General features: G+C 47.8%; 1 protein-coding gene across 1 annotated transcript in view; it reads right to left on the bottom strand.

Annotated features, from left to right (window-relative positions):
- Positions 1 to 20,000, bottom strand: part of LOC139542274 (voltage-dependent T-type calcium channel subunit alpha-1H-like) — a 98,147-nt gene that overhangs the window by 78,034 nt on the left and 113 nt on the right. The window contains exons 1-3 of the mRNA XM_071347507.1: positions 19,741 to 20,000; positions 18,524 to 18,596; positions 3,017 to 3,077 (exon numbers count right to left, since the gene is read on the bottom strand). The exon at positions 19,741 to 20,000 is cut by the window's right edge and continues 113 nt beyond it. Of these exons, the coding sequence (XP_071203608.1) occupies positions 3,017 to 3,077; positions 18,524 to 18,596; positions 19,741 to 19,833 (227 nt within the window). The 5' untranslated portion in view covers positions 19,834 to 20,000. The remainder of the gene's footprint in view (positions 1 to 3,016; positions 3,078 to 18,523; positions 18,597 to 19,740) is intronic.

Genomic DNA, 20,000 nt, shown 5'->3' with positions numbered 1-20,000 from the left:
TCTGGGAAACCCAAGCCTTTTAGTCCAGGAATAGGTTTAATCTGCGTCTAGGAAACACAAGCCTTTTAGTCCAGGACTAGGTTTAATTTGCGTCTGGGAAACCCAAGCCTTTTAGTCCAGGACTAGGTTTAATCTGCGTCTGGGAAACCCAAGCCTTTTAGTCCAGGACTAGGTTTAATCTGCGTCTGGGAAACCCAAGCCTTTTAGTCCAGGACTAGGTTTAATCTGCATCTGGGAAACACAAGCCTTTTAGTCCAGGACTAGGTTTATTCTGCATCTGGGGAACACAAGCCTTTTAGTCCAGGACTAGGTTTAATCTGCGTCTGGGAAACCCAAGCCTTTTAGTCCAGGACTAGGTTTAATCTGCATCTGGGAAACCCAAGCCTTTTAGTAAAGGACTAGGTTTAATCTGCATCTGGGAAACCCAAGCGTTTTAGTCCAGGACTAGGTTTAATCTGCATCTGGGAAACACAAGCCTTTTAGTCCAGGACTAGGTTTAATCTGCATCTGGGAAACCCAAGCGTTTTAGTCCAGGACTAGGTTTAATCTGCATCTGGGAAACACAAGCCTTTTAGTCCAGGACTAGGTTTAATCTGCATCTGGGAAACCCAAGCCTTTTAGTCCAGGACTAGGTTTAATCTGCGTCTGGGAAACCAAAGCCTTTTAGTCCAGGACTAGGTTTAATCTGCGTCTGGGAAACCCAAGCCTTTTAGTCCAGGACTAGGTTTAATCTGCGTCTGGGAAACCCAAGCCTTTTAGTCCAGGACTAGGTTTAATCTGCATCTGGGAAACCCAAGCCTTTTAGTCCAGGACTAGGTTTAATCTGCGTCTGGGAAACACAAGCCTTTTAGTCCAGGACTAGGTTTAATCTGCGTCTGGGAAACCCAAAACTTTTAGTCAAGGACTAGATTTAATCTGCGTCTGGGAAACCCAAGCCTTTTAGTAAAGGACTAGGTTTAATCTTCATCTGGGAAACCCAAGTCTTTTAGTAAAGGACTAGGTTTAATCTGCGTCTGGGAAACCCAAGCCTTTTAGTCCAGGACTAGGTTTAATCTGCGTCTGGGAAACCCAAGCCTTTTAGTCCAGGACTAGGTTTAATCTGCATCTGGGAAACCCAAGCCTTTTAGTCCAGGACTAGGTTTAATCTGCGTCTGGGAAACCAAAGCCTTTTAGTCCAGGACTAGGTTTAATCTGCGTCTGGAAACCAAAGCCTTTTAGTCCAGGACTAGGTTTAATCTGCGTCTGGGAAACCCAAGCCTTTTAGTCCAGGACTAGGTTTAATCTGCGTCTGGGAAACCCAAGCATTTTAGTCCAGGACTAGGTTTAATCTGCATCTGGGAAACCCAAGCCTTTTAGTAAAGGACTAGGTTTAATCTGCATCTGGGAAACCCAAGCGTTTTAGTCCAGGACTAGGTTTAATCTGCATCTGGGAAACACAAGCCTTTTAGTCCAGGACTAGGTTTAATCTGCATCTGGGAAACCCAAGCGTTTTAGTCCAGGACTAGGTTTAATCTGCATCTGGGAAACACAAGCCTTTTAGTCCAGGACTAGGTTTAATCTGCATCTGGGAAACCCAAGCCTTTTAGTCCAGGACTAGGTTTAATCTGCGTCTGGGAAACCAAAGCCTTTTAGTCCAGGACTAGGTTTAATCTGCGTCTGGGAAACCCAAGCCTTTTAGTCCAGGACTAGGTTTAATCTGCGTCTGGGAAACCCAAGCCTTTTAGTCCAGGACTAGGTTTAATCTGCATCTGGGAAACCCAAGCCTTTTAGTCCAGGACTAGGTTTAATCTGCATCTGGGAAACCCAAGCCTTTTAGTCCAGGACTAGGTTTAATCTGCGTCTGGGAAACACAAGCCTTTTAGTCCAGGACTAGGTTTAATCTGCGTCTGGGAAACCCAAAACTTTTAGTCAAGGACTAGATTTAATCTGCGTCTGGGAAACCCAAGCCTTTTAGTAAAGGACTAGGTTTAATCTTCATCTGGGAAACCCAAGTCTTTTAGTAAAGGACTAGGTTTAATCTGCATCTGGGAAACCCAAGCCTTTTAGTCCAGGACTAGGTTTAATCTGCGTCTGGGAAACCCAAGCCTTTTAGTCCAGGACTAGGTTTAATCTGCATCTGGGAAACCCAAGCCTTTTAGTCCAGGACTAGGTTTAATCTGCGTCTGGGAAACCAAAGCCTTTTAGTCCAGGACTAGGTTTAATCTGCGTTTGGGAAACCAAAGCCTTTTAGTCCAGGACTACGTTTAATCTGCGTCTGGGAAACCCAAGCCTTTTAGTCCAGGACTAGGTTTAATCTGCGTCTGGGAAACCCAAGCATTTTAGTCCAGGACTAGGTTTAATCTGCATCTGGGAAACCCAAGCCTTTTAGTCCAGGACTAGGTTTAATCTGCGTCTGGGAAACACAAGCCTTTTAGTCCAGGACTAGGTTTAATCTGCGTCTGGGAAACCCAAGCCTTTTAGTCAAGGACTAGATTTAATCTGCGTCTGGGAAACCCAAGCCTTTTAGTAAAGGACCAGGTTTAATCTTCATCTGGGAAACCCAAGTCTTTTAGTAAAGGACTAGGTTTAATCTGCGTCTGGGAAACCCAAGCCTTTTAGTCCAGGACTAGGTTTAATCTGCGTCTGGGAAACCCAAGCCTTTTAGTCCAGGACTAGGTTTAATCTGCGTCTGGGAAACCCAAGCCTTTTAGTCCAGGACTAGGTTTAATCTGCGTCTGGGAAACCCAAGCCTTTTAGTCCAGGACTAGGTTTAATCTGCGTCTGGGAAACCCAAGCCTTTTAGTCCAGGACTAGGTTTAATCTGCGTCTGGGAAACCCAAGCCTTTTACTTCAGGACTAGGTTTAATCTGCGTCTGGGAAACCCAAGTGTTTGTTTGTTTGTTTGTTTGTTTGTTTGTGTTTGTGTGTGTGTGTGTGTGTGTGTGTGTGTGTGTGTGTGTGTGTGTGTGTGTGTGTGTGTGTGTGTGTGTGTGTGTGTGTGTGTGTGTGTGTGTGTGTGTGTCTGTCCAACACTGACCCGACGATAACGATGAAGAAGTCCAGTCTGTTCCAGGTGTCGCCAAGGTAACCCTTCTGACCTACACGGTTAATAATAATATTATTTAAATACAGGTAGAAACATGTATTTAAATCATGTTAAATTAATAATATCAATTAAAAACAGGTGGAAAAATGTATTTAAATCATGTAATAATAATAATATTAATTAAAAACAGATAGAAACTTGTATTTAAATCATGTTATATTAATAATATTAATTAAATACAAGTAGAAACATGTATTTAAATCATGTTAAATTAATATTATCAATTAAAAACAGGTGGAAAAATGTATTTAAATCATGTTATAATAATAATATTAATTAAATACAGAAAGAAACTTGTATTTAAATCATGTTATATTAATAATATTAATTAAATATAGATAGAAACTTGTATGTAAATCATGTTATATTAATAATATTAATTAAATACAGGTAGAAACATGTATTTAAATCATGTTATATTAATAATATTAATTAATTAGAGTTAAACATGATTTAAATAATATCACAATAATAATTAAAGTTTCACTCCACAGTATTTGAGGAGTTAACATAATACATTAAATAATCAAACATGTACTATATAATATATATATATATATACATATATATATATATATATATATATATATATATATATATATATATATGCATAAAGTCTTTGCTCAGTGAGATTAAACTGAAGGTGGTTCATTTAACTGTGGGGAAGCTACAACCAATAAGACAGAGTTTTAGTTTAGAGTTTATTAGTCACATGTACAGGGTCCGGGGGGTAGGAGGGAGACAGTGGGAGCAAGTAGCTGACTAGTGGTGTCTATTCAGCAGACTGATGGTCTGGGGGTAGAAACAGCTGACTAGTGGTGTCTATTCAGCAGTCTGATGGTCTGGGGGTAGAAACAGCTGACTAGTGGTGTCTATTCAGCAGTCTGATGGTCTGGGGGTAGAAACAGCTGACTAGTGGTGTCTATTCAGCAGCCTGATGGTCTGGGGGTAGAAACAGCTGACTAGTGGTGTCTATTCAGCAGCCTGATGGTCTGGGGGTAGAAACAGCTGACTAGTGGTGTCTATTCAGCAGCCTGATGGTCTGGGGGTAGAAACAGCTGACTAGTGGTGTCTATTCAGCAGCCTGATGGTAGAAACAGCTGACTAGTGGTGTCTATTCAGCATTCTGATGGTCTGGGGGTAGAAACAGCTGACTAGTGGTGTCTATTCAGCAGTCTGATGGTCTGGGGGTAGAAACAGCTGACTAGTGGTGTCTATTCAACAGCCTGATGGTCTGGGGGTAGAAACAGCTGACTAGTGGTGTCTATTCAACAGTCTGATGGTCTGGGGGTAGAAACAGCTGACTAGTGGTGTCTATTCAGCAGCCTGATGGTCTGGGGGTAGAAACAGCTGACTAGTGGTGTCTATTCAGCAGCCTGATGGTCTGGGGGTAGAAACAGCTGACTAGTGGTGTCTATTCAGCAGTCTGATGGTCTGGGGGTAGAAACAGCTGACTAGTGGTGTCTATTCAGCAGCCTGATGGTCTGGGGGTAGAAACAGCTGACTAGTGGTGTCTATTCAGCAGCCTGATGGTCTGGGGGTAGAAACAGCTGACTAGTGGTGTCTATTCAGCAGTCTGATGGTCTGGGGGTAGAAACAGCTGACTAGTGGTGTCTATTCAGCAGTCTGATGGTCTGGGATAGAAACAGCTGACTAGTGGTGTCTATTCAGCAGCCTGATGGTCTGGGGGTAGAAACAGCTGACTAGTGGTGTCTATTCAGCAGTCTGATGGTAGAAACAGCTGACTAGTGGTGTCTATTCAGCAGTCTGATGGTCTGGGGGTAGAAACAGCTGACTAGTGGTGTCTATTCAGCAGTCTGATGGTAGAAACAGCTGACTAGTGGTGTCTATTCAGCAGCCTGATGGTCTGGGGGTAGAAACAGCTGACTAGTGGTGTCTATTCAGCAGTCTGATGGTCTGGGGGTAGAAACAGCTGACTAGTGGTGTCTATTCAGCAGTCTGATGGTCTGGGGATAGAAACAGCTGACTAGTGGTGTCTATTCAGCAGCCTGATGGTCTGGGGATAGAAACAGCTGACTAGTGGTGTCTATTCAGCAGTCTGATGGTCTGGGGGTAGAAACAGCTGACTAGTGGTGTCTATTCAGCAGTCTGATGGTCTGGGGGTAGAAACAGCTGACTAGTGGTGTCTATTCAGCAGCCTGATGGTCTGGGGGTAGAAACAGCTGACTAGTGGTGTCTATTCAGCAGTCTGATGGTCTGGGGGTAGAAACAGCTGACTAGTGGTGTCTATTCAGCAGCCTGATGGTCTGGGGGTAGAAACAGCTGACTAGTGGTGTCTATTCAGCAGCCTGATGGTCTGGGGGTAGAAACAGCTGACTAGTGGTGTCTATTCAGCAGTCTGATGGTCTGGGGGTAGAAACAGCTGACTAGTGGTGTCTATTCAGCAGCCTGATGGTAGAAACAGCTGACTAGTGGTGTCTATTCAGCAGTCTGATGGTCTGGGGGTAGAAACAGCTGACTAGTGGTGTCTATTCAGCAGCCTGATGGTCTGGGGGTAGAAACAGCTGACTAGTGGTGTCTATTCAGCAGCCTGATGGTCTGGGGGTAGAAACAGTTGACTAGTGGTGTCTATTCAGCAGTCTGATGGTCTGGGGGTAGAAACAGCTGACTAGTGGTGTCTATTCAGCAGTCTGATGGTCTGGGGGTAGAAACAGCTGACTAGTGGTGTCTATTCAGCAGTCTGATGGTCTGATGGTAGAAACAGCTGACTAGTGGTGTCTATTCAGCAGTCTGATGGTCTGGGGGTAGAAACAGCTGACTAGTGGTGTTTATTCAGCAGTCTGATGGTCTGGGGGTAGAAACAGCTGACTAGTGGTGTCTATTCAGCAGCCTGATGGTCTGGGGGTAGAAACAGCTGACTAGTGGTGTCTATTCAGCAGCCTGATGGTCTGGGGGTAGAAACAGCTGACTAGTGGTGTCTATTCAGCAGCCTGATGGTCTGGGGGTAGAAACAGCTGACTAGTGGTGTCTATTCAGCAGTCTGATGGTCTGGGGGTAGAAACAGCTGACTAGTGGTGTCTATTCAGCAGTCTGATGGTCTGGGGGTAGAAACAGCTGACTAGTGGTGTCTATTCAGCAGCCTGATGGTAGAAACAGCTGACTAGTGGTGTCTATTCAGCAGCCTGATGGTCTGGGGGTAGAAACAGCTGACTAGTGGTGTTTATTCAGCAGTCTGATGGTCTGGGGGTAGAAACAGCTGACTAGTGGTGTCTATTCAGCAGGCTGATGGTCTGGGGGTAGAAACAGCTGACTAGTGGTGTCTATTCAGCAGCCTGATGGTCTGGGGGTAGAAACAGCTGACTAGTGGTGTCTATTCAGCAGTCTGATGGTCTGGGGATAGAAACAGCTGACTAGTGGTGTCTATTCAGCAGCCTGATGGTCTGGGGATAGAAACAGCTGACTAGTGGTGTCTATTCAGCAGTCTGATGGTCTGGGGGTAGAAACAGCTGACTAGTGGTGTCTATTCAGCAGTCTGATGGTCTGGGGGTAGAAACAGCTGACTAGTGGTGTCTATTCAGCAGTCTGATGGTCTGGGGGTAGAAACAGCTGACTAGTGGTGTCTATTCAGCAGCCTGATGGTCTGGGGGTAGAAACAGCTGACTAGTGGTGTCTATTCAGCAGTCTGATGGTCTGGGGGTAGAAACAGCTGACTAGTGGTGTCTATTCAGCAGCCTGATGGTCTGGGGGTAGAAACAGCTGACTAGTGGTGTCTATTCAGCAGCCTGATGGTCTGGGGGTAGAAACAGCTGACTAGTGGTGTCTATTCAGCAGTCTGATGGTCTGGGGGTAGAAACAGCTGACTAGTGGTGTCTATTCAGCAGCCTGATGGTAGAAACAGCTGACTAGTGGTGTCTATTCAGCAGTCTGATGGTCTGGGGGTAGAAACAGCTGACTAGTGGTGTCTATTCAGCAGCCTGATGGTCTGGGGGTAGAAACAGCTGACTAGTGGTGTCTATTCAGCAGCCTGATGGTCTGGGGGTAGAAACAGTTGACTAGTGGTGTCTATTCAGCAGTCTGATGGTCTGATGGTAGAAACAGCTGACTAGTGGTGTCTATTCAGCAGTCTGATGGTCTGGGGGTAGAAACAGCTGACTAGTGGTGTTTATTCAGCAGTCTGATGGTCTGGGGGTAGAAACAGCTGACTAGTGGTGTCTATTCAGCAGCCTGATGGTCTGGGGGTAGAAACAGCTGACTAGTGGTGTCTATTCAGCAGCCTGATGGTCTGGGGGTAGAAACAGCTGACTAGTGGTGTCTATTCAGCAGCCTGATGGTCTGGGGGTAGAAACAGCTGACTAGTGGTGTCTATTCAGCAGTCTGATGGTCTGGGGGTAGAAACAGCTGACTAGTGGTGTCTATTCAGCAGCCTGATGGTCTGGGGGTAGAAACAGCTGACTAGTGGTGTCTATTCAGCAGCCTGATGGTCTGGGGGTAGAAACAGCTGACTAGTGGTGTCTATTCAGCAGTCTGATGGTCTGGGGGTAGAAACAGCTGACTAGTGGTGTCTATTCAGCAGTCTGATGGTCTGGGATAGAAACAGCTGACTAGTGGTGTCTATTCAGCAGCCTGATGGTCTGGGGGTAGAAACAGCTGACTAGTGGTGTCTATTCAGCAGTCTGATGGTAGAAACAGCTGACTAGTGGTGTCTATTCAGCAGTCTGATGGTCTGGGGGTAGAAACAGCTGACTAGTGGTGTCTATTCAGCAGTCTGATGGTAGAAACAGCTGACTAGTGGTGTCTATTCAGCAGCCTGATGGTCTGGGGGTAGAAACAGCTGACTAGTGGTGTCTATTCAGCAGTCTGATGGTCTGGGGGTAGAAACAGCTGACTAGTGGTGTCTATTCAGCAGTCTGATGGTCTGGGGATAGAAACAGCTGACTAGTGGTGTCTATTCAGCAGCCTGATGGTCTGGGGATAGAAACAGCTGACTAGTGGTGTCTATTCAGCAGTCTGATGGTCTGGGGGTAGAAACAGCTGACTAGTGGTGTCTATTCAGCAGTCTGATGGTCTGGGGGTAGAAACAGCTGACTAGTGGTGTCTATTCAGCAGTCTGATGGTCTGGGGGTAGAAACAGCTGACTAGTGGTGTCTATTCAGCAGCCTGATGGTCTGGGGGTAGAAACAGCTGACTAGTGGTGTCTATTCAGCAGTCTGATGGTCTGGGGGTAGAAACAGCTGACTAGTGGTGTCTATTCAGCAGCCTGATGGTCTGGGGGTAGAAACAGCTGACTAGTGGTGTCTATTCAGCAGCCTGATGGTCTGGGGGTAGAAACAGCTGACTAGTGGTGTCTATTCAGCAGTCTGATGGTCTGGGGGTAGAAACAGCTGACTAGTGGTGTCTATTCAGCAGCCTGATGGTAGAAACAGCTGACTAGTGGTGTCTATTCAGCAGTCTGATGGTCTGGGGGTAGAAACAGCTGACTAGTGGTGTCTATTCAGCAGCCTGATGGTCTGGGGGTAGAAACAGCTGACTAGTGGTGTCTATTCAGCAGCCTGATGGTCTGGGGGTAGAAACAGTTGACTAGTGGTGTCTATTCAGCAGTCTGATGGTCTGGGGGTAGAAACAGCTGACTAGTGGTGTCTATTCAGCAGTCTGATGGTCTGGGGGTAGAAACAGCTGACTAGTGGTGTTTATTCAGCAGTCTGATGGTCTGATGGTAGAAACAGCTGACTAGTGGTGTCTATTCAGCAGTCTGATGGTCTGGGGGTAGAAACAGCTGACTAGTGGTGTTTATTCAGCAGTCTGATGGTCTGGGGGTAGAAACAGCTGACTAGTGGTGTCTATTCAGCAGTCTGATGGTCTGGGGGTAGAAACAGCTGACTAGTGGTGTCTATTCAGCAGTCTGATGGTCTGATGGTAGAAACAGCTGACTAGTGGTGTCTATTCAGCAGTCTGATGGTCTGGGGGTAGAAACAGCTGACTAGTGGTGTTTATTCAGCAGTCTGATGGTCTGGGGGTAGAAACAGCTGACTAGTGGTGTCTATTCAGCAGCCTGATGGTCTGGGGGTAGAAACAGCTGACTAGTGGTGTCTATTCAGCAGCCTGATGGTCTGGGGGTAGAAACAGCTGACTAGTGGTGTCTATTCAGCAGCCTGATGGTCTGGGGGTAGAAACAGCTGACTAGTGGTGTCTATTCAGCAGTCTGATGGTCTGGGGGTAGAAACAGCTGACTAGTGGTGTCTATTCAGCAGTCTGATGGTCTGGGGGTAGAAACAGCTGACTAGTGGTGTCTATTCAGCAGCCTGATGGTAGAAACAGCTGACTAGTGGTGTCTATTCAGCAGCCTGATGGTCTGGGGGTAGAAACAGCTGACTAGTGGTGTTTATTCAGCAGTCTGATGGTCTGGGGGTAGAAACAGCTGACTAGTGGTGTCTATTCAGCAGCCTGATGGTCTGGGGGTAGAAACAGCTGACTAGTGGTGTCTATTCAGCAGCCTGATGGTCTGGGGGTAGAAACAGCTGACTAGTGGTGTCTATTCAGCAGTCTGATGGTCTGGGGATAGAAACAGCTGACTAGTGGTGTCTATTCAGCAGCCTGATGGTCTGGGGATAGAAACAGCTGACTAGTGGTGTCTATTCAGCAGTCTGATGGTCTGGGGGTAGAAACAGCTGACTAGTGGTGTCTATTCAGCAGTCTGATGGTCTGGGGGTAGAAACAGCTGACTAGTGGTGTCTATTCAGCAGTCTGATGGTCTGGGGGTAGAAACAGCTGACTAGTGGTGTCTATTCAGCAGCCTGATGGTCTGGGGGTAGAAACAGCTGACTAGTGGTGTCTATTCAGCAGTCTGATGGTCTGGGGGTAGAAACAGCTGACTAGTGGTGTCTATTCAGCAGCCTGATGGTCTGGGGGTAGAAACAGCTGACTAGTGGTGTCTATTCAGCAGCCTGATGGTCTGGGGGTAGAAACAGCTGACTAGTGGTGTCTATTCAGCAGTCTGATGGTCTGGGGGTAGAAACAGCTGACTAGTGGTGTCTATTCAGCAGCCTGATGGTAGAAACAGCTGACTAGTGGTGTCTATTCAGCAGTCTGATGGTCTGGGGGTAGAAACAGCTGACTAGTGGTGTCTATTCAGCAGCCTGATGGTCTGGGGGTAGAAACAGCTGACTAGTGGTGTCTATTCAGCAGCCTGATGGTCTGGGGGTAGAAACAGTTGACTAGTGGTGTCTATTCAGCAGTCTGATGGTCTGATGGTAGAAACAGCTGACTAGTGGTGTCTATTCAGCAGTCTGATGGTCTGGGGGTAGAAACAGCTGACTAGTGGTGTTTATTCAGCAGTCTGATGGTCTGGGGGTAGAAACAGCTGACTAGTGGTGTCTATTCAGCAGCCTGATGGTCTGGGGGTAGAAACAGCTGACTAGTGGTGTCTATTCAGCAGCCTGATGGTCTGGGGGTAGAAACAGCTGACTAGTGGTGTCTATTCAGCAGCCTGATGGTCTGGGGGTAGAAACAGCTGACTAGTGGTGTCTATTCAGCAGTCTGATGGTCTGGGGGTAGAAACAGCTGACTAGTGGTGTCTATTCAGCAGTCTGATGGTCTGGGGGTAGAAACAGCCGACTAGTGGTGTCTATTCAGCAGCCTGATGGTAGAAACAGCTGACTAGTGGTGTCTATTCAGCAGCCTGATGGTCTGGGGGTAGAAACAGCTGACTAGTGGTGTTTATTCAGCAGTCTGATGGTCTGGGGGTAGAAACAGCTGACTAGTGGTGTCTATTCAGCAGCCTGATGGTCTGGGGGTAGAAACAGCTGACTAGTGGTGTCTATTCAGCAGCCTGATGGTCTGGGGGTAGAAACAGCTGACTAGTGGTGTCTATTCAGCAGTCTGATGGTCTGGGGGTAGAAACAGCTGACTAGTGGTGTCTATTCAGCAGTCTGATGGTCTGGGGGTAGAAACAGCTGACTAGTGGTGTCTATTCAGCAGTCTGATGGTCTGGGGGTAGAAACAGCTGACTAGTGGTGTTTATTCAGCAGTCTGATGGTCTGGGGGTAGAAACAGCTGACTAGTGGTGTCTATTCAGCAGTCTGATGGTCTGGGGGTAGAAACAGCTGACTAGTGGTGTCTATTCAGCAGTCTGATGGTCTGATGGTAGAAACAGCTGACTAGTGGTGTCTATTCAGCAGTCTGATGGTCTGGGGGTAGAAACAGCTGACTAGTGGTGTTTATTCAGCAGTCTGATGGTCTGGGGGTAGAAACAGCTGACTAGTGGTGTCTATTCAGCAGCCTGATGGTCTGGGGGTAGAAACAGCTGACTAGTGGTGTCTATTCAGCAGCCTGATGGTCTGGGGGTAGAAACAGCTGACTAGTGGTGTCTATTCAGCAGCCTGATGGTCTGGGGGTAGAAACAGCTGACTAGTGGTGTCTATTCAGCAGTCTGATGGTCTGGGGGTAGAAACAGCTGACTAGTGGTGTCTATTCAGCAGTCTGATGGTCTGGGGGTAGAAACAGCTGACTAGTGGTGTCTATTCAGCAGCCTGATGGTAGAAACAGCTGACTAGTGGTGTCTATTCAGCAGCCTGATGGTCTGGGGGTAGAAACAGCTGACTAGTGGTGTTTATTCAGCAGTCTGATGGTCTGGGGGTAGAAACAGCTGACTAGTGGTGTCTATTCAGCAGCCTGATGGTCTGGGGGTAGAAACAGCTGACTAGTGGTGTCTATTCAGCAGCCTGATGGTCTGGGGGTAGAAACAGCTGACTAGTGGTGTCTATTCAGCAGTCTGATGGTCTGGGGATAGAAACAGCTGACTAGTGGTGTCTATTCAGCAGCCTGATGGTCTGGGGATAGAAACAGCTGACTAGTGGTGTCTATTCAGCAGTCTGATGGTCTGGGGGTAGAAACAGCTGACTAGTGGTGTCTATTCAGCAGTCTGATGGTCTGGGGGTAGAAACAGCTGACTAGTGGTGTCTATTCAGCAGTCTGATGGTCTGGGGGTAGAAACAGCTGACTAGTGGTGTCTATTCAGCAGCCTGATGGTCTGGGGGTAGAAACAGCTGACTAGTGGTGTCTATTCAGCAGTCTGATGGTCTGGGGGTAGAAACAGCTGACTAGTGGTGTCTATTCAGCAGCCTGATGGTCTGGGGGTAGAAACAGCTGACTAGTGGTGTCTATTCAGCAGCCTGATGGTCTGGGGGTAGAAACAGCTGACTAGTGGTGTCTATTCAGCAGTCTGATGGTCTGGGGGTAGAAACAGCTGACTAGTGGTGTCTATTCAGCAGCCTGATGGTAGAAACAGCTGACTAGTGGTGTCTATTCAGCAGTCTGATGGTCTGGGGGTAGAAACAGCTGACTAGTGGTGTCTATTCAGCAGCCTGATGGTCTGGGGGTAGAAACAGCTGACTAGTGGTGTCTATTCAGCAGCCTGATGGTCTGGGGGTAGAAACAGTTGACTAGTGGTGTCTATTCAGCAGTCTGATGGTCTGATGGTAGAAACAGCTGACTAGTGGTGTCTATTCAGCAGTCTGATGGTCTGGGGGTAGAAACAGCTGACTAGTGGTGTTTATTCAGCAGTCTGATGGTCTGGGGGTAGAAACAGCTGACTAGTGGTGTCTATTCAGCAGCCTGATGGTCTGGGGGTAGAAACAGCTGACTAGTGGTGTCTATTCAGCAGCCTGATGGTCTGGGGGTAGAAACAGCTGACTAGTGGTGTCTATTCAGCAGCCTGATGGTCTGGGGGTAGAAACAGCTGACTAGTGGTGTCTATTCAGCAGTCTGATGGTCTGGGGGTAGAAACAGCTGACTAGTGGTGTCTATTCAGCAGTCTGATGGTCTGGGGGTAGAAACAGCCGACTAGTGGTGTCTATTCAGCAGCCTGATGGTAGAAACAGCTGACTAGTGGTGTCTATTCAGCAGCCTGATGGTCTGGGGGTAGAAACAGCTGACTAGTGGTGTTTATTCAGCAGTCTGATGGTCTGGGGGTAGAAACAGCTGACTAGTGGTGTCTATTCAGCAGCCTGATGGTCTGGGGGTAGAAACAGCTGACTAGTGGTGTCTATTCAGCAGCCTGATGGTCTGGGGGTAGAAACAGCTGACTAGTGGTGTCTATTCAGCAGTCTGATGGTCTGGGGGTAGAAACAGCTGACTAGTGGTGTCTATTCAGCAGTCTGATGGTCTGGGGGTAGAAACAGCTGACTAGTGGTGTCTATTCAGCAGCCTGATGGTAGAAACAGCTGACTAGTGGTGTCTATTCAGCAGCCTGATGGTCTGGGGGTAGAAACAGCTGACTAGTGGTGTCTATTCAGCAGCCTGATGGTCTGGGGGTAGAAACAGCTGACTAGTGGTGTCTATTCAGCAGCCTGATGGTCTGGGGGTAGAAACAGCTGACTAGTGGTGTCTATTCAGCAGCCTGATGGTCTGGGGGTAGAAACAGCTGACTAGTGGTGTCTATTCAGCAGCCTGATGGTAGAAACAGCTGACTAGTGGTGTCTATTCAGCAGTCTGATGGTCTGGGGGTAGAAACAGCTGACTAGTGGTGTCTATTCAGCAGTCTGATGGTCTGGGGGTAGAAACAGCTGACTAGTGGTGTCTATTCAGCAGCCTGATGGTCTGGGGGTAGAAACAGCTGACTAGTGGTGTCTATTCAGCAGTCTGATGGTCTGGGGGTAGAAACAGCTGACTAGTGGTGTCTATTCAGCAGTCTGATGGTCTGGGGGTAGAAACAGCTGACTAGTGGTGTCTATTCAGCAGCCTGATGGTAGAAACAGCTGACTAGTGGTGTCTATTCAGCAGCCTGATGGTCTGGGGGTAGAAACAGCTGACTAGTGGTGTCTATTCAGCAGCCTGATGGTCTGGGGGTAGAAACAGCTGACTAGTGGTGTCTATTCAGCAGCCTGATGGTCTGATGGTAGAAACAGCTGACTAGTGGTGTCTATTCAGCAGCCTGATGGTCTGGGGGTAGAAACAGCAGACTAGTGGTGTCTATTCAGCAGTCTGATGGTCTGGGGGTAGAAACAGCTGACTAGTGGTGTCTATTCAGCAGCCTGATGGTCTGGGGGTAGAAACAGCTGACTAGTGGTGTCTATTCAGCAGTCTGATTGTCTGGGGGTAGAAACAGCTGACTAGTGGTGTCTATTCAGCAGTCTGATGGTCTGGGGGTAGAAACAGCTGACTAGTGGTGTTTATTCAGCAGTCTGATGGTCTGGGGGTAGAAACAGCTGACTAGTGGTGTCTATTCAGCAGCCTGATGGTCTGGGGGTAGAAACAGCTGACTAGTGGTGTCTATTCAGCAGCCTGATGGTCTGGGGGTAGAAACAGCTGACTAGTGGTGTCTATTCAGCAGCCTGATGGTCTGGGGGTAGAAACAGCTGACTAGTGGTGTCTATTCAGCAGTCTGATGGTCTGGGGGTAGAAACAGCTGACTAGTGGTGTCTATTCAGCAGTCTGATGGTCTGGGGGTAGAAACAGCTGACTAGTGGTGTCTATTCAGCAGCCTGATGGTAGAAACAGCTGACTAGTGGTGTCTATTCAGCAGCCTGATGGTCTGGGGGTAGAAACAGCTGACTAGTGGTGTTTATTCAGCAGTCTGATGGTCTGGGGGTAGAAACAGCTGACTAGTGGTGTCTATTCAGCAGCCTGATGGTCTGGGGGTAGAAACAGCTGACTAGTGGTGTCTATTCAGCAGCCTGATGGTCTGGGGGTAGAAACAGCTGACTAGTGGTGTCTATTCAGCAGTCTGATGGTCTGGGGATAGAAACAGCTGACTAGTGGTGTCTATTCAGCAGCCTGATGGTCTGGGGATAGAAACAGCTGACTAGTGGTGTCTATTCAGCAGTCTGATGGTCTGGGGGTAGAAACAGCTGACTAGTGGTGTCTATTCAGCAGTCTGATGGTCTGGGGGTAGAAACAGCTGACTAGTGGTGTCTATTCAGCAGTCTGATGGTCTGGGGGTAGAAACAGCTGACTAGTGGTGTCTATTCAGCAGCCTGATGGTCTGGGGGTAGAAACAGCTGACTAGTGGTGTCTATTCAGCAGTCTGATGGTCTGGGGGTAGAAACAGCTGACTAGTGGTGTCTATTCAGCAGCCTGATGGTCTGGGGGTAGAAACAGCTGACTAGTGGTGTCTATTCAGCAGCCTGATGGTCTGGGGGTAGAAACAGCTGACTAGTGGTGTCTATTCAGCAGTCTGATGGTCTGGGGGTAGAAACAGCTGACTAGTGGTGTCTATTCAGCAGCCTGATGGTAGAAACAGCTGACTAGTGGTGTCTATTCAGCAGTCTGATGGTCTGGGGGTAGAAACAGCTGACTAGTGGTGTCTATTCAGCAGCCTGATGGTCTGGGGGTAGAAACAGCTGACTAGTGGTGTCTATTCAGCAGCCTGATGGTCTGATGGTAGAAACAGCTGACTAGTGGTGTCTATTCAGCAGTCTGATGGTCTGGGGGTAGAAACAGCTGACTAGTGGTGTTTATTCAGCAGTCTGATGGTCTGGGGGTAGAAACAGCTGACTAGTGGTGTCTATTCAGCAGCCTGATGGTCTGGGGGTAGAAACAGCTGACTAGTGGTGTCTATTCAGCAGCCTGATGGTCTGGGGGTAGAAACAGCTGACTAGTGGTGTCTATTCAGCAGCCTGATGGTCTGGGGGTAGAAACAGCTGACTAGTGGTGTCTATTCAGCAGTCTGATGGTCTGGGGGTAGAAACAGCTGACTAGTGGTGTCTATTCAGCAGTCTGATGGTCTGGGGGTAGAAACAGCTGACTAGTGGTGTCTATTCAGCAGCCTGATGGTAGAAACAGCTGACTAGTGGTGTCTATTCAGCAGCCTGATGGTCTGGGGGTAGAAACAGCTGACTAGTGGTGTTTATTCAGCAGTCTGATGGTCTGGGGGTAGAAACAGCTGACTAGTGGTGTCTATTCAGCAGCCTGATGGTCTGGGGGTAGAAACAGCTGACTAGTGGTGTCTATTCAGCAGCCTGATGGTCTGGGGGTAGAAACAGCTGACTAGTGGTGTCTATTCAGCAGTCTGATGGTCTGGGGGTAGAAACAGCTGACTAGTGGTGTCTATTCAGCAGTCTGATGGTCTGGGGGTAGAAACAGCTGACTAGTGGTGTCTATTCAGCAGCCTGATGGTAGAAACAGCTGACTAGTGGTGTCTATTCAGCAGCCTGATGGTCTGGGGGTAGAAACAGCTGACTAGTGGTGTCTATTCAGCAGCCTGATGGTCTGGGGGTAGAAACAGCTGACTAGTGGTGTCTATTCAGCAGCCTGATGGTCTGGGGGTAGAAACAGCTGACTAGTGGTGTCTATTCAGCAGCCTGATGGTCTGGGGGTAGAAACAGCTGACTAGTGGTGTCTATTCAGCAGCCTGATGGTAGAAACAGCTGACTAGTGGTGTCTATTCAGCAGTCTGATGGTCTGGGGGTAGAAACAGCTGACTAGTGGTGTCTATTCAGCAGTCTGATGGTCTGGGGGTAGAAACAGCTGACTAGTGGTGTCTATTCAGCAGCCTGATGGTCTGGGGGTAGAAACAGCTGACTAGTGGTGTCTATTCAGCAGTCTGATGGTCTGGGGGTAGAAACAGCTGACTAGTGGTGTCTATTCAGCAGTCTGATGGTCTGGGGGTAGAAACAGCTGACTAGTGGTGTCTATTCAGCAGCCTGATGGTAGAAACAGCTGACTAGTGGTGTCTATTCAGCAGCCTGATGGTCTGGGGGTAGAAACAGCTGACTAGTGGTGTCTATTCAGCAGCCTGATGGTCTGGGGGTAGAAACAGCTGACTAGTGGTGTCTATTCAGCAGCCTGATGGTCTGATGGTAGAAACAGCTGACTAGTGGTGTCTATTCAGCAGCCTGATGGTCTGGGGGTAGAAACAGCAGACTAGTGGTGTCTATTCAGCAGTCTGATGGTCTGGGGGTAGAAACAGCTGACTAGTGGTGTCTATTCAGCAGCCTGATGGTCTGGGGGTAGAAACAGCTGACTAGTGGTGTCTATTCAGCAGTCTGATTGTCTGGGGGTAGAAACAGCTGACTAGTGGTGTCTATTCAGCAGTCTGATGGTCTGGGGGTAGAAACAGCTGACTAGTGGTGTCTATTCAGCAGTCTGATGGTCTGGGGGTAGAAACAGCTGACTAGTGGTGTCTATTCAGCAGTCTGATGGTCTGGGGGTAGAAACAGCTGACTAGTGGTGTCTATTCAGCAGTCTGATTGTCTGGGGGTAGAAACAGCTGACTAGTGGTGTCTATTCAGCAGTCTGATGGTCTGGGGGTAGAAACAGCTGACTAGTGGTGTCTATTCAGCAGCCTGATGGTCTGGGGGTAGAAACAGCTGACTAGTGGTGTCTATTCAGCAGTCTGATGGTCTGGGGGTAGAAACAGCTGACTAGTGGTGTCTATTCAGCAGTCTGATGGTCTGGTGGTAGAAACAGCTGACTAGTGGTGTCTATTCAGCAGTCTGATGGTCTGATGGTAGAAACAGCTGACTAGTGGTGTCTATTCAGCAGCCAGATGGTCTGGGGGTAGAAACAGCTGACTAGTGGTGTCTATTCAGCAGCCTGATGGTCTGGGGGTAGAAACAGCTGACTAGTGGTGTCTATTCAGCAGCCTGATGGTCTGGGGGTAGAAACAGCTGACTAGTGGTGTCTATTCAGCAGTCTGATGGTCTGGGGGTAGAAACAGCTGACTAGTGGTGTCTATTCAGCAGTCTGATGGTCTGGGGGTAGAAACAGCTGACTAGTGGTGTCTATTCAGCAGTCTGATGGTCTGGGGGTAGAAACAGCTGACTAGTGGTGTCTATTCAGCAGCCTGATGGTCTGGGGGTAGAAACAGCTGACTAGTGGTGTCTATTCAGCAGTCTGATGGTCTGGGGGTAGAAACAGCTGACTAGTGGTGTCTATTCAGCAGCCTGATGGTCTGGGGGTAGAAACAGCTGACTAGTGGTGTCTATTCAGCAGCCTGATGGTCTGGGGGTAGAAACAGCTGACTAGTGGTGTCTATTCAGCAGCCTGATGGTCTGGGGGTAGAAACAGCTGACTAGTGGTGTCTATTCAGCAGCCTGATGGTCTGGGGGTAGAAACAGCTGACTAGTGGTGTCTATTCAGCAGTCTGATGGTCTGGGGGTAGAAACAGCTGACTAGTGGTGTCTATTCAGCAGCCTGATGGTCTGGGGGTAGAAACAGCTGACTAGTGGTGTCTATTCAGCAGTCTGATGGTCTGGGGGTAGAAACAGCTGACTAGTGGTGTCTATTCAGCAGCCTGATGGTCTGGGGGTAGAAACAGCTGACTAGTGGTGTCTATTCAGCAGTCTGATGGTCTGGGGGTAGAAACAGCTGACTAGTGGTGTCTATTCAGCAGTCTGATGGTCTGGGGATAGAATGAGAGGACATTTAGGTCTGTTCTATTATAGAAACGTCTCCGTCGGAGGAATGAGAGGTTTTAGAGCTGGTATTTTTCATATTTTTTTTATTCTAAACTTTGAAATTCCACTTTAAGATGTCACCTACCTAGAACTCCCAGAGCCACCATCTTCATCAGCATCTCCACCGCGAAGAACACGAAGATACCGTCATCTAGCGCCTAACACACACACACACACACACACACACACACACAGAGACACACACAGACACACACACATATACATACACACACACAGAGACACACACAGACACACACACACACACACACACACACACACACACACACACACACACACACACACACACACACACACACACACACACACACACACACACACACACACACACACACACACACACACACACACACAAAGAGAGAGACACACACAAATGAATGTACAGATGCACAAAGACAGACAGACGGACGGACAGACAGACAGAGGAAAGCAGTGAGTACTGTAGTTGTTTATGTAATGTTATTTAAATTCACATTGATGTTTATAGCAGAAATGTTTTAACCCCAGAGGAGTGCATTCTGGGATAATTCTGTCTCTGACCTCTGAACCCTTTAACCCCACCACTGGGACTGGCACTGCTGTTTTCCCACAAAACCCTAAAAATATTCTCCTCTACTTCCTGTAATGTAACGTAACATAGGTGTAGCAGGGATCGGACCAAAACGCAGCGTGGTAAGTGTCCATGATTTTAATAGAATAAACTGAACATGACACAATACAAAATAACAAAATGAATATAACCGAAACAGTCCCGTGTGACACAAACACTGACACAGGAAACAAACAACCACAAACCAAAAGTGAAACCCAGGCTACCTAAGTATGATTCTCAATCAGAGACAACTAACGACACCTGCCTCTGATTGAGAATCAGAAACCTAAACATAGAAACACAAAACATAGACTGCCCACCCCAAGCCCATACTAAATAAAGACAAAACAAAGGAAAAATAAAGGTCAGAACGTGACAACATCTCCTGGTTCACCCTTCAACCAATCAGTGGTTCTGTTCAACATCTTGATGACAAGTCTGTACTGTTGTCTCATATGAAACCCTAGATCTCTTTTTATCCAAAATGCAGCAGTATAGAGCCAATTTTACATATAAACGGGTTAATAAGGGTACATTGTACGTAAGGAGCAGGTCAACTTACCTGCAGGAAGGAGCAGGTCAACTTACCTGTAGGAAGGAGCAGGTCAACTTACCTGCAGGAAGGAGCAGGTCAACTTACCTGTAGGAAGGAGCAGGTCAACTTACCTGTAGGAAGGAGCAGGTCAACTTACCTGCAGGAAGGAGCAGCGGTTGTTGAGACAGTGAACGTCGTCACAGGGCTGGAACATCCCCAACGTCACACAGTTCAGAAGAATCGCCAGCATAGAGACACGCTCAAACCACGTGGAGACAGGAGTTAAGGAATATATACAGGGGAATATATACCAGCTAGAGACACGCTCAAACCAAGTGGAGACAGGAGTTAAGGAATATATAGAGGGGAATATATACCAGCTAGAGACAGGAGGTAAGGAACATATAGAGGGGAATA

Source organism: Salvelinus alpinus, chromosome 2 (assembly GCF_045679555.1).
Source record: "Salvelinus alpinus chromosome 2, SLU_Salpinus.1, whole genome shotgun sequence".
NCBI lineage: Eukaryota > Metazoa > Chordata > Actinopteri > Salmoniformes > Salmonidae > Salvelinus > Salvelinus alpinus.
Note: the sequence above shows the minus strand (reverse complement) of the source record. Positions and strands in the feature narration are given on the sequence as shown.